General features: G+C 41.3%; 1 protein-coding gene across 2 annotated transcripts in view; it reads right to left on the minus strand.

Annotated features, from left to right (window-relative positions):
• Positions 1-13,510, minus strand: part of KIAA1324 (KIAA1324 ortholog) — a 90,713-nt gene that overhangs the window by 26,483 nt on the left and 50,720 nt on the right. For both annotated transcript variants that reach the window (XR_003852163.1, XM_029572979.1), the window contains exons 9-13: positions 10,384-10,561; positions 7,595-7,723; positions 4,803-4,893; positions 3,493-3,598; positions 164-301 (exon numbers count right to left, since the gene is read on the minus strand). Coding sequence is in view for 1 of the 2 variants with exons in the window: in XM_029572979.1 (XP_029428839.1) it covers positions 164-301; positions 3,493-3,598; positions 4,803-4,893; positions 7,595-7,723; positions 10,384-10,561 (642 nt within the window). In the remaining variant the exon portion in view is untranslated. The remainder of the gene's footprint in view (positions 1-163; positions 302-3,492; positions 3,599-4,802; positions 4,894-7,594; positions 7,724-10,383; positions 10,562-13,510) is intronic.

The following is a 13,510-nucleotide window of genomic DNA, read 5'->3' on the forward strand; positions in this document are numbered from 1 at the left end:
TGCAAAGAAGCCTAATTTATTTCATTGCATCTATTTCATCCCACAACTGAAGCTGCTCCTCTCTTCAGTCTAACTGCTGGCACTGAGGGGATTGGCCCAATTCTTTGCACTATGTTTGTGCCACTGAGAATACCGGGCAAGTTTCACTCAAAGCTGGATTTACCGATTCCCGGAAGGCGGTCCTCTGAAATGCCCAGGTGAAGGTCATTGTGGCATTCTTCTCAATACCAAACGTGTAGGACTGCTTTCCCTTGGACCCAATCCACGTTTCCATCACAGAGTTTGGCCTGGAATTAATTCCCTACAATAAATGATAAAGAATTAGAAAAGGCAGCAGTGTCATGCCAACAAAACAGAAATGGACAGAAAGGCGGTACATTCACTGCAGTGGTAGATACAAGACAGCAATTTATTACAGTGCAATCAAAGAAGTCAGTTTTAATTAAAAAAAAAATGCTTTACAAAGCAATTGCAATAGGAGCAGCACAGGCTTAAATGTGTCATTTTCAGACAGAAGTCAATTTTTAGTAAGCCACTGAATGGCCAAAATAACTAGGTAATTTTACTTGGTTATGTTCAGCCACTCCTAAGTAGGTAGGTTTGTGGCTGAAAATTCACCTAAATCTGTTTGGCTAGACTTATGAGAGCCATTTGTGCAACTGGAGCTGTCTGGCTAAAGTTAGTTGGTATGCACTGACAGCCTAAATCTAAAACTCACCCCAGAGATGCCCCTTTTCTGACTGGCTAAATTTGTGCACCCTGTGAATCTAGGTAAACCTTCTGAAAATTGACCCATGTAGTAAATTTTAGCATTACCTCCTAAAACCGTCAAAAAAATCAACTTATCTATGGTTTAGATCAAGGATAGGCAACTTTGATCCTCAAGTGCTGCAAGCCAGTCCGGTTTTCAGGATATCCACAATGAATATGCATGAGCTGCTTTTGCATATAATGGAGGCTGTGCAGATGCATCTCATGCATATTCAGTATGGATATCTTGAAAACCGGACTGGCTTGCAGCACTCGAGGACTGGAGCTGCTTACTCCTGGCCTAGATCTATTACTTCTATTTTCAGTCTTATATAGTAACATAGTAGATGATGGTAGATAATGAATCAATTGGCCCATTCAGTCTGTTCAGTTTTCCTGGGCTATATTGCTAACAATATATCCCACTCGCTAGCACAGTAGTATTCATTTCCAGTGCTCGAGGACTGCAACTGTTCAGATTTTCAGGATATCCCTAATGAATATGCATTGAGATAGATTTGCATACAACTGAGGCATTGTGTGCATGCACATAGCATAGTTGCTTACCTGTAATGGGTGCATTCTGTGGGCAGCAAGCAAACAGCCACACAGATGGGTGACGTCACCCGATGTTGCCAAGTCGGATCCTTTTCTCTCACAGCTCAGAAATTTCAACTTTTGCTTCGGAACATGCGTGGGCCTTTCACATGCTAGCATCTCCATGACAGAGTCTCTTCAGTCTTTTTCCAAGCTTCATAAATCTTTCTGGGAGGAGAGATGGCTTGTGTAATTGTTTATTTGCTGTCCACAGAGAATACCCATTACAAGTACGCAGCTATGCTTTCTCCGTGGACAAGCCAATAAACAGCCACACAGATGGGACTCCCTAGCTGAGGGTGGCTGGAAATAGTCTTTAGCTTCATTATTCTTCCTTGCAATGTGCTTCGGGAAATTTGTGTGACTATTTAAACACGTTTTTGAGTACTGCTTGTCCAAATTCAGGGTATCTGCATGAATCTTTAACCAGACAGTAATGTTTTGTAAAAGTATGCATTACTGACCAGGTGGCTGCCTCACAGATATCTTGGATTGAAGCTGAGAATATATGTGAACCACTGATGCAGCCATTGCTAATACCAGAAGTGCTTTTATTGGTTGTGGTATATCCAAGCCAATAGTTACATAGCAATGTGAAATGCATGCTGTTAGCCATCTTGATAACGTTTGCTTTTTGACAGGTACGCCTTTTTTTAGCTGTATTGTAGGATATGAAGAGTTGAGTTAATTTTCTAAGCAGCTATGTTCTGCCTAAATAGAACAAAAGGCTCTTCTACAATCTAGGGTATACAGGCCTTGTTCAGCCAGTGTGGCATGTGGCTTAGGAAAGAAAGCTGGAAGTACTATTTCCTGGTTTAGGTGCAATTGCTATAACACTTTTGGCAATAATTTTAGGTGAGTTCTGAGTAGTATTCTATTTTTGCAGGTATGCCATTTAGGTTATCAATTACTGAACTGGCCAATATAATTGCTATTAAGAATAATGTTTTCCATGTCAGAAATTTCATTTCTAATGTAGCCACTGGCTTATATGGGAACTTCATTAGCTGTGTTAATATGATATTTAGACCCTCGAGGACTGAAAGTGAATACCGTTGTGCTAGTGTAGAAACAGTTGCTTGTAGGATATTATTCCTTATCTAAGTCAGTTTTTGTTGTCTTCATTTTGGTCCTCTACCATGCTGGATAGAAAAGAATATAAATTCCCATACTTAATCCAATACTCGGTGTCTCCCAATTCCTATACCTTATCACCAAGCTTTGTAATAATCTAAACAGCTATCAAAACTGGCACAGCTTTTGCCTTAATATCTGACCACATATTTCCTCATAGCCTTGCTGGATGGAACCTGGCCACCAACAACCAACACTGACCCAGTTGGTTTGTGGAGAGGTGCAGCCTGTTGGTTCTGATCTGGCTACCCCATGGACTGCAGGGTCACTAGCTTATGCTTCCTTGTTTTTTTCCTTATCACCTTTCCCTTTGCCCTTGAAGGAGTAAAAGGTGATTTTTTTTCAATACTGCCATCTCCTAACCTTGTTCCTACCCCTGAAAAGTAAAAGTTGGAGTTTAATATTGAAACACGCAGTAATCACTAGACCCTCATTTTTTCCATTTTCATGATGTCAGTGACACTGTCTCAGTTTGTCGTGATCATTTATGTGTTTTCTGTCCAAAGATACTTTTTGGAATCTTATATTTGTATATGTTTTGATAATAACAGATGATCATTTAGTATCCACAAATGGCTTGCAGGTGAGCGATCACTGCTGAGACAAACTGTAATGGCCATCTAAAGCCAGAACCAGAGCCAACACAAAGGCGGGCAAGAAGTGCAACCACCCTGGGCACACTGCCCTTCCGAGTTAGTCTGAGAGTCCGAAAAGGAAGGGACTTCTTAAAGCGACCCTTACCAGGGGCACCATTTTGTCCTAACCAAGACTATCCCTCCTCCATCCAATCTTCTATAGTTTCCCACCCCATCTCCCTCCTCCTACATCTCCTCTTCTTGAGCTCCCCAACTCCTTCATCCACTCTTACATTTTTAGGTCCCATTATAAAATATTCTAGATTTGTAACTTTTGGAATATAAATGAAAAGCCAAGTCAAGATGATATTTATGATCTTGCTCTGGGTCTTGGTGGTCAATAAGACTGTTGCACCATCATAAGCTTGCCACATACCATCATGAAGTACAGTTCACAGCTCACAGTGCAGATGGTCTCAAACACAAACGTGATTCTTGCCACCTCTTTATTTTCCAAATCCTGGGTAACAGATGATGGAGGGCTGTGGAAGCAAAGAAAATATAGGAGCTATTCCCTTAGACACAGAACAAGGAAACATTTCAGAGTGCTGATGGCAGTAGTGCACTATGACAATTACGAACCCCGATTGTTTTGGCCCTTCCTTTCTAAGACAAAAGCATGCAGTACTTTGGGAGGTAATACTTGTTCTCTTCTTCTCCCACCCCTTTATTAAACAGATTGTGTATGTTGATATTGATGTAACTGGAGATTATGAAGAGACTGCTGAGGGGGGATATGATAGAGGTTTTTAAGATCATGAGAGGTCTAGAACGGGTAGATGTGAATCGGTTATTTACGCTTTTGGATAATAGAAAGACTAGGGGGCACTCCATGAAGTTAGCATGTGGCACATTTAAGACTAATCGGAGAAAATTCTTTTTCACTCAACGCACAATTAAACTCTGGAATTTGTTGCAAGAGGATGTGGTTAGTGCAGTCAGTGTAGCTGGGTTCAAAAAAGTTCTTGGAGGAGAAGCCCATTAACTACTATTAATCAAGTTTACTTAGGGAATAGCCGGTGCTATTAATTGCATCAGTAGTATGGGATCTTCTTAGTGTTTGGGTAATTGCCAGGTTCTTGTAACCTGAATTGGCCACTGTTGGAAACAGGATGCCTGGCTTGATGGACCCTTGGACTGACCCACCATGGCAATTTATTATGTTCTTAATCTGGCAGGACCCACAATGGGCTCTTTTACCACCAAAGAACCTCTCAGCTCATTCCTGGAGAGCATGTGGCTCCAACTATGGAAGATATTACTGCAAGCAATATCAGTAGCTGGTAAGACTAAAAGTAGTGGAGACTACTTTTAGTCTTACCAGATGAAATGGCAACTATGACAAAAAATATGTTGTATTCTGCCACCAGGCCAGAAATGTAATCTGACCAGGACAACACAACCAACACCAAAACCTGGGACATGTCCATGTTATTGTCTTTTTGTACTCTGTAATTTTATTTTACAATGTATTACTTTGACAACACATGTAAAACTGTCATGCAAATACATTTGTCTGAATCTATTAACTTTGCCTTGGGCCCCAAGCTGTGCAGAAGGACCTCTTCTACCTCCCTGGCTCTCAGTTTTTCTACACCATGGCAAAAAGCATGGCTTCCAAAATTCAAGCTGCCTCCACCAGGGAGTCTGGGTATCTGGTCTCCTTCCCAAGGTGGCCTCTCTCACCTAAATCCAGGTACAGTCAAGGTCAGAATCATGAAGTCGTTATCAGAGGCTCCAGCTACAGTGTACACATAGTCTCCAGCCACCTCCCAGCCTAAAAGGCAGTTACAGATAAAAATAATCCTTTTATTCACACACAGTAAAACAAGGTCTGCAGCTCATACATTACATTCTACAAAGGGAACTGATTCTCCTAACTATACACAGGGGAACTATTAATGCGGAATACTTTGATAGAGCACTTTTCCGAATTATCTCCAGCAGAACATGAGAAATTGATACCACATTCATATATAACCCCTTCTTACAATGACCTGTAATTCTGACTTCTGATCTTTTATTATTTGATAAGGCTAGCAAGCAAAAAGCAAAATTACATTTGTGTCCATTAAATAAAATGTACAGGATAAAATAGTTTCATTCCCTGTAACAGGTAGAAAAGTTCATTTTAGCAAAACATTAGTTCATTTTAGCAAAACATTAGAAACCATCTATGTAAATTAGCTGATACCACTTATCCAGATAACTTACATGGGATAGTCAGCAGCAATGCTACTTAGCGGATAAGTTATATCTGGCTAAGTTAAACCTGCTCTATGGCAGATCTAATTTACCCAATTAACTTAATTTGATAAGTCCGAACATCAGCACTTATCTGGCTAAGTTAGCCAGGGACATAGTGTCACCTCGATTCGCCCGCTGCCTGCCCACTAGATACCCAGCTAAGTGGTGACCACTGAATGTAGCCAGATATTCAGCAGCTGCACTTAGCCAGATAAGTCGCTACTTCTTCAGCTAAGCAGCGTTGAATATCGGGCTCCTAGTTTGAAGAAAGTACTCTAGAATTTGATTACTACTGCAGACACTGTTTACATTACCATCTGGGTCCAAAGAAAAGGAGAATCTACTTTTTTGAATCATGCTTCCCAAACCTTTTCCACCATAGACCTCTCTAGCATCTGGCCACATTTCCTGGGCACCTTTTTGTTTTGCCCATCAGTGCACTCCTCTCTGAAGCTGGGCAACAAACCTGGAGACTTTGGGGCTTTTGCTCATTGAGTTTTTTTTTCTAGTAGACACAATACAGCCAAAAATAATTAGGTAGGTACTGGAGGCATCACCAACAGAGGAAAGGAATTCAAAGCTGCCACAGACCTGTCCTGTGTGCACCATCAAAGTTCTCTTCCTGTGCACATGTAAGGAGTGCCAGCAGCTACACAGTGATTTTGGCCATTATCATCCCCATTTTCCCTTTCCTCACTCACCTGGATTTTTCCTTCTCTTCTTCTACTCTACTCTGCATCTTTTTTCTCTTTCTTTTTCACCACTCTTCACCCCCCCCCTCCCCATCCCTTTTCTCTTTCCCATTCCTCAACCTCTCTCACGTTCCTCGTTTATGTGTGGAGCTGCTAAGATAAATGGCTTCCATTAGGCTGCTGTTCCAGCTTGCTCAGTGGTGCAAAATCAACATCCGTGCCGCCCGTTACTGCTCTGATTAGTGGCACAGAAAACAAAGCTGATTCCCTGTAATAGGTGGTCTCTGAAGACAGCAGTGCACCAGTCACACACACGTCATGCAGTAGTGAGAACACAAAAGCCATTTTTCAGAGCTTTCCAGGAAAGACCATAAGACCCCTCTGGGCCTGCGCAGGAATTCCTGCGTTCTCGTGGCTATATAATCAAGCTCGTGGGCTCAGTTTTAGGTTGGCGAGAGACTGGGTTTGTGTGATGGGTGAACTGATGTTTTCAGAGAACCCCTGTTACTGGTAAGCAACTTTGTTTTCTCTAAAGATAATTTCACCGTAGTCATGCGCACAGGACTCCCCAGCTAAGAGTGGTCCTTTAATAAAAATAAATACGGGGAACAAGAACTGCCAACAGGAGAGAAGAACTGTTTTTGCTGGGTTTCAGATTACCCTTTTTCAGTCTACAAAGAGGGGACGAGAAGTGAAATGTAGAGAAGAGAGTAAGGTAAATGGAGCTGTGGGAGAGAAAGTAAGGAGAGACGGGGTAGGTGAAGGAGTTAGAGACCTGAAGGAGGAAGGGATTAAAGGGAGCGACTAGGAGGAGCTGGAAGGGACAATGGACAGACAGAGCAAGAGATGTGAGGAGCAAAACTGGAGAGGTAGAGATGAGGAGGGAATCAGAGGTGTGGAGTCTGGAATTAAAAATTGGGCACACCTGTGATTTAGATGCCAAGATAATATAAACCTATATTATATTGCAGGCATAAAGATGTTTACATTTTGGGCTACAAAACTTCCTTCTCCTTGCTGTAGCATCTACCCTTTGTCTGACAGAAAAGGTTAGGAGGCTTTCCTGCATGTTTCGTAATATGATTCATAATAATAATTAGTTACCCGTTTTTCATTTGTCTTGGAGGAATAAGAGGCTGCAGTGATCGTGCTGGCACTGGAAGCTCTGAACCTCAAATATACACAGTTAAGGGCCCTCACCATCACACGACTAAGTGCTGGTGATAGTAGAGGGGGAGAAATATGGGTAAACCCCCTCTCCCCAGTGAAACAGCTGTGCTAACAGCAGGATTCACCGTCATTTACTTCTCCTTTTATTTCTTATTTTAATATTCTGCTTTCAGGCACTTCAAAGCATCCCAGTGTGGTGGAATGTTTTTAATGTAGCTTGTAGAGCGGAGGATTGGCGCAAGGTGTGTGTGCCGCTACATGCTTTAGAAAAATGAATAAGATCATGCACAGTTCAGATATTCAATATGTAATACTGTATATGTAAAATTATGCTGAGCATTTCCAAATCATGCTTCCTTACTTACTTACCAGCTATTTGTTTGTACTCAAAATTGATGCCACTGAGCACAGTGCTTTCCATGTTTGATGGCAGCGTATTCCACCATTTATATTCAAAGCCCAGTGCTGGCTCGGTCCCAACGGGGCAATTGCTGCAGGCTGTAGAAAATTGACAGAGAATATTAATAATTATGGCCATCTTATAAGGCTCACATATGGGAAGCATCCTCTTATTAAGAACCTCTTATTAGGAACCAACATCTCTTTTTGTATCCTTCCATTTAACTCTCCTCAGGAGGTCATTAAGTGGATCCTCAAAATTGTTTCCTGAATTTCTCTTCTTAGATCTAGCCCAAATACTGCAGTGTCCAAAGCAAAGAAAGGGAGACTCCTTCAATGCTTCTGATGACATTGAGCTCTTCCCCTAAAAAGGGTAAGTATATTTGAAAGAATACCAGGCTCATGGCTGGCACATGGGTGTAATCCTGTCTGGCCCCACACTTTGCTCCCTCTCTATTTACCCTCCCATGAAAGATCTCTCTTCTTCTTTCTTGTTCTTCTCTCTATCACTTTTCTATTGTTCTCTATCCATCTTCAATCACTCAGCCATGCTAATTAGTCCTGCCCCAGCACCATTTTCAATTGTTTGCTACTCCATCCCTGTGTTCCCCATCTTATCACATGCCCCACTACTGTGTACAAACATCACACCACCATATGCACACACACACACGCCTCCCACTGAACCACCATATACACACTGAGCTCCTACCACTCCATACACATACACCATGCTTCCCCTCCTCACACACTTCACCACCATACGTAAACCTGCTTCCCTTCTCCCCTCCTACACACCACCACTGTACTGTTCTCCTCCTCTCAGCACACATCACGTCACCATATACACACATATGATGTTCCCACTCACATTACACTGCACACACACTGTTCTCTCTCACCCAGCTCACACCAGAGCATAATATATGCAGATATCATGTTCTCTCGCTCACCATACACCACACCATCACACACTCCCCACACCACAGATAATTCTCCCTCTCTCACATGCCACTACACCATAAACTCCTTTTCTCATCACACATACTTATACATCATGCTCTTCTACTGCAGCACTATACACATATACACAACTAGCCCAATATTCAAAAAATGCTGCATATATGATTTTAGGGACTTTATTTAGAAGTCTAAAACAAGGACCTGTTTTTCACATGGAATAAATATTGGATGGAAAATAGGTTCCTAAATGTTTGTCTAAACTTAGGGCACTCAGCCTTTGCTAAATACAGCTACCTAATGCAGCCAGCACCCTGGAATCCCATCTACCTCCAGTACTAAGGGGCCGATGCTATAAAAAATGCGGAAAGCGGGCGCCATGCCATACGCAAATTAGGGGGGTCGCGCTAGCAAGGAGGCACTTAGTATTCATTTATTCCCTGCATTCATCCCATTCAGAATGAGTTCTGCATGGGGATTGGTCCTTGTAACTGACGGTACAATACAGGGAGCAATTCCCATTCAGAACTCAATTGTTAGTTCTTCCTTGTATGACTGGCAACCAGGTAGACTGAGAAAACCAAATAGTCATTATCTGGCATTATCTACTATATTCACAGGATTTGTCCAGCAAAAACCTAAGATTTGACTATTTCTCCCTGCTCCAAAGTACACTAGGGCTATTCCCAGGCAATATTTTGTTATCTAAGTTATCCAGGTAAGTCTAGTTGGACATGTTATTCCAATGACTTTATCCAGCTAAGTTCCACTGAATATCTGACTAACTTTCCCCAGATAACGTTTCTGCTCGCTGTCTTACTGAATATGGACCTCTATGTTGTCATAGCCCCCCTTAACATATAGCATACAACATACACTCACACTGTTCTCCTTCCAGATCACGTAGTGTACCCCGTTTCCCAAAGCATCACCACACATACGCATGCTGTGCTCCCTTCCCTTTACTTCATCACACACGCATATCCTCTCCTACCATATCATCATTCACACATATACCACTCTCCCTAACCAGCTTTCTCAAGATTACTATATACATATACTGAGGGCAATTTGGTAGCAGCCCACATAAAAGAACCAGGAAATATGCACCTAAGTTACACCAATTTTCAAAATTTTGCTTTAAAAATTATCCCACCCAAACTACCTGCACAAAGTTACACCTGTACATACTTTTCAAAATCCATAAGCATCTGTGTAAGCGCAAATACCTTCCCAACAGCACCCCAGGAATGCTTCTGGTCAGTCCGGGTACATCTTCATGCATATGTGTTTAAATTTAACTGCTATTTTATAAAAGGCTATTGCTACTGGTAAAGCACGGAGCAGCACTTATTCTCTTTAACAGAAACATGGGGGGTAACCTGCATGGAGCGGCAGTTGCTACCATAGGAAACTTGCTGGGCAGACTGGATAGACCATTTGGTCTTTTTCTGCTGTCAATACTATGTTACTATGTTACCCACAGAAACAGCTTTGAAAGTTACTCTTACCGTGTGTACTCCTTCTCCCACCATGACTATACACACATATACACATGGTTGCCTCAGCTAAGGACTGAGAATTATTATTGTGTGCCTCAGAGGGAAGAAGTCCTGATGCAAAATCATTGGAGCACCCATGTGACACTCTTCCTCAATAACTTCTCCCACCTTTTTCAGACAGTATAGGTGTTACATCTGTGCTCAATGCTGGGGTCAGCACGTGCCACTACCACAACTGTATCTGCCTTTGCAATGCTCCAGGAAGCATCACAAGAGATCAGCACTAATATGACTTACTGGATCCATTGGAATATGACCCATATGGGCAGGGTTGGCAGGTACTGGCATTGGACTGGAAGAATCCTGGGTTGCAAGGTGGGCATTGAGTTTTGGTTCCAGAAGTAGGCAGCTGCACTGCATCTTTGGCATCTTCACTGCATGTTTTTGGTTCAATCCATTTGTACATTAACTGTGTCTAAAAAAAATGACAAAACAATGCAGGCACAGGAAGACTGAGAAACTTTGTGGTCTATTGTTCAGAGCTGGCAAGTACTTTCAGATTCACAGGTTTCCTCAATCCCATTATAATACCACGACAATGGGAAAGTAGTGTGCCTACATGAACAATATGCTGTGCATGCATGACTTCATCAACATAGCTGCCAACAGACTCCAAATCAGCAGCGAGCCTCAAACCAATGATAAGAATATAAAATGTGCCATGCTGAGGAGCCCAGTATCCGCGTCATTAGAAAATAACCAGCAGATCCCAAAGAGCAGATCCAATTCATTGTTGCTCACTCTCGCCCACGGATAAGCTGTGGCTTTCCTTAAGTCTACCTGGCTAATAATTGTTTACAGACCCAGCTATGTTAGCTGCCTTGACTACATCCTCTGGCAACAAGTTCCACAGGTTAATTGTGTGCTGAGTAAAAAAAATAGTTTCTCCAGTTTGTTTTAAATCTGGTACCTGCAAGTTTCATAGAATGTCCCCTAGTCCTGTCTGCAAGGGTAACTAACTGTTCCCTCTTTGCCTGTTCCTTCCCACTCGTTATTTTATAAACCTTTAACATTTCCCTCTCAGTCATCTCTTCTCCAAGCTGATGAGTCCTAACCTGTTTAGCCTTTCTTCATAGGGAAGCTGTTCCATTCCCTTTATCATTACTGTAAAGCCTTTTGCTGCATTACTTTTTCTGTAAAGCGATAAGATGTTCAAAACGATTGTCGGTATATAAAAATGTTAGATAAATAAAAATCATTTTTGTTGCCTTCTGCTATATCATCCATTTGTCAGCAGGAAACCATCATATAGGGCAACCAGTTCTGCACAAAGTGCTCAGGGTTCAGTCACACCAATATGATATGGGAAAACTGACTTACCTGATCATTTTCTTTCCTTGACTTATGCACCACCAGTCCAGAAACATGTGGATATCATCCCTCGCTCAGCTCCTGGAGGCAGAGTTGTAAGTTCTTTTTTATGACAATACCTATGCATGTCATCTGCGGATTCTCCACAGTCAGTATACTTTTGTCAAAGCTAACTTAAATTATGGCCATGAGCTCCTACCAAATCAGCTATAACAAAATAAATATTTTTCATCTACAAAAATATTCATAAAGATTAAAAATGTTAAATTACCAAAATCTGAATAAACTCATGATAAAACACAAGCATTTGTATTAGAAAAAGAGAGTGTAAGAAGAACTCAACAATGTCAAAATAAATAGGCATAAAATTCAAGACACTCCTGTATAATCTTTCCTTTTTTTTTTTTTTTTTTAATCTAACAAATAACATTAATGGCAACTATCCAATTTTTCTTCCTGGGTGGGCTTCTTGACTGTGGAACATATGAAAAGGAAAGAAAATTATCAGGTAAGTCTTAATCTTCCCTTCCTTGTCCTATGCTCCACCAGTCCAGAAACATGGGGGGTGGGTAGACTTTAAACTCGCCTTTAATACAATTGCCTCAAAATTGGAATCTTATTTGGCAAACACATCCAACTATAATATGCAGCCCATATTCAGCCCAAGAAGAAACTTGAGCCCATGATGAATGAGCCTTTAACCCCTCTGGAGATTGTTTCTCCTGTAACAAATAAGCCAAATCAATGACTTCTTTAACCAAGTGGGAAACAGATGCCTTTGAAGCGGCCTCACCCTTTCGTGGACCACCCAAAAGCTCAATCTATCCGACTTTCTAAAACGCTTTGTAACCTGCAAATACCTCAAGAGACGTCTCTTTATATCCAAACGATGTAATGCCTCCATTGATACCTCATATTCTGACCTTTTAAATGAAGGCTGTAAACCATTGTCATCTTCCCTTGGAACGATGGTATATAAAATAGCTAACTAACTAAATAAATAAATAAATAAAACAATTTTCTGGTTCAAATGAAAGACCGAAACCTTCATGTTCAGCAAAAATGAAGGAACCGGCTTCAGAACTACTGATTCCCTACTGAACCTCAAATAGGAAGCGAGGCAAGACAATGAAACATGCTACTACAGCTCAAATTATGCTTAAACATGAACAAAACCGAATGCATTCTAATCGCCAGAAATAATGTCAGACCAAAACTTATCCCACCTTTCCAATTTGACAATACCACCATCCAACTCAAAGACAACGTTAAGGACTTGGGCTTCTGGATTGATAGCGATCTAAACTATAAAATACACATCTCTTCAAAAATAAAAGAAGGATTTCACAAATTACATGTAATCAAACACCTAAAACCTCTGCTTCACCCCCATGATTTCAAAACCGCCCTTCAAACCCTTATCTTCTCTGGTCTGGACTATTGCAATTCTCTACTAATTGGCTTACCTAAATCATCCCTAAGACCCTTGCAACTTCTTCAGAATGCTGCTGCCAGAGTCCTGACGGGTAAAAGAAAATTTGATCATATCTCACCCGTACTCAAGCAATTACAATGGCTCTCAATTGAACAAAGAATCGAATTTAAGATCCTCTCAACTTTACAGAAAGCAATATACAAAGCAGACTACACCGCACTTGATGACATCATTCATATCCAGTACTCTCCACGCACAACAAGATCAACTAGTAAACTACAGCTAGTGATTCCATCACTCCCTCATGCTAAACTCTCATCCACCAGAAACAGAGCCATTTCTATCATCGGCCCAAAACTATGGAACTCCTTACCTCAGTTCCTCACCTCCCAAGAAAACCCAAAATCTTTTAAGAAAGAACTAAAAGCCTGGCTCCTCTGCCAATCTCATACTGACAGCTTGCACAACAATCTCAAAACTTAATCCCACAGCTTCCCATATTTTGTCATTCATTCCCCCCTCTGTCTAATCTCCCTGTTTCCTATAGATATCTAAGTCTATTTTTTCATTATACTTGAACTCAGTCTATTTAATGTACCTATCCTTTGGTATATCTTA

The sequence above is a fragment of the Rhinatrema bivittatum genome, chromosome 12 (assembly GCF_901001135.1).
Source record: "Rhinatrema bivittatum chromosome 12, aRhiBiv1.1, whole genome shotgun sequence".
NCBI lineage: Eukaryota > Metazoa > Chordata > Amphibia > Gymnophiona > Rhinatrematidae > Rhinatrema > Rhinatrema bivittatum.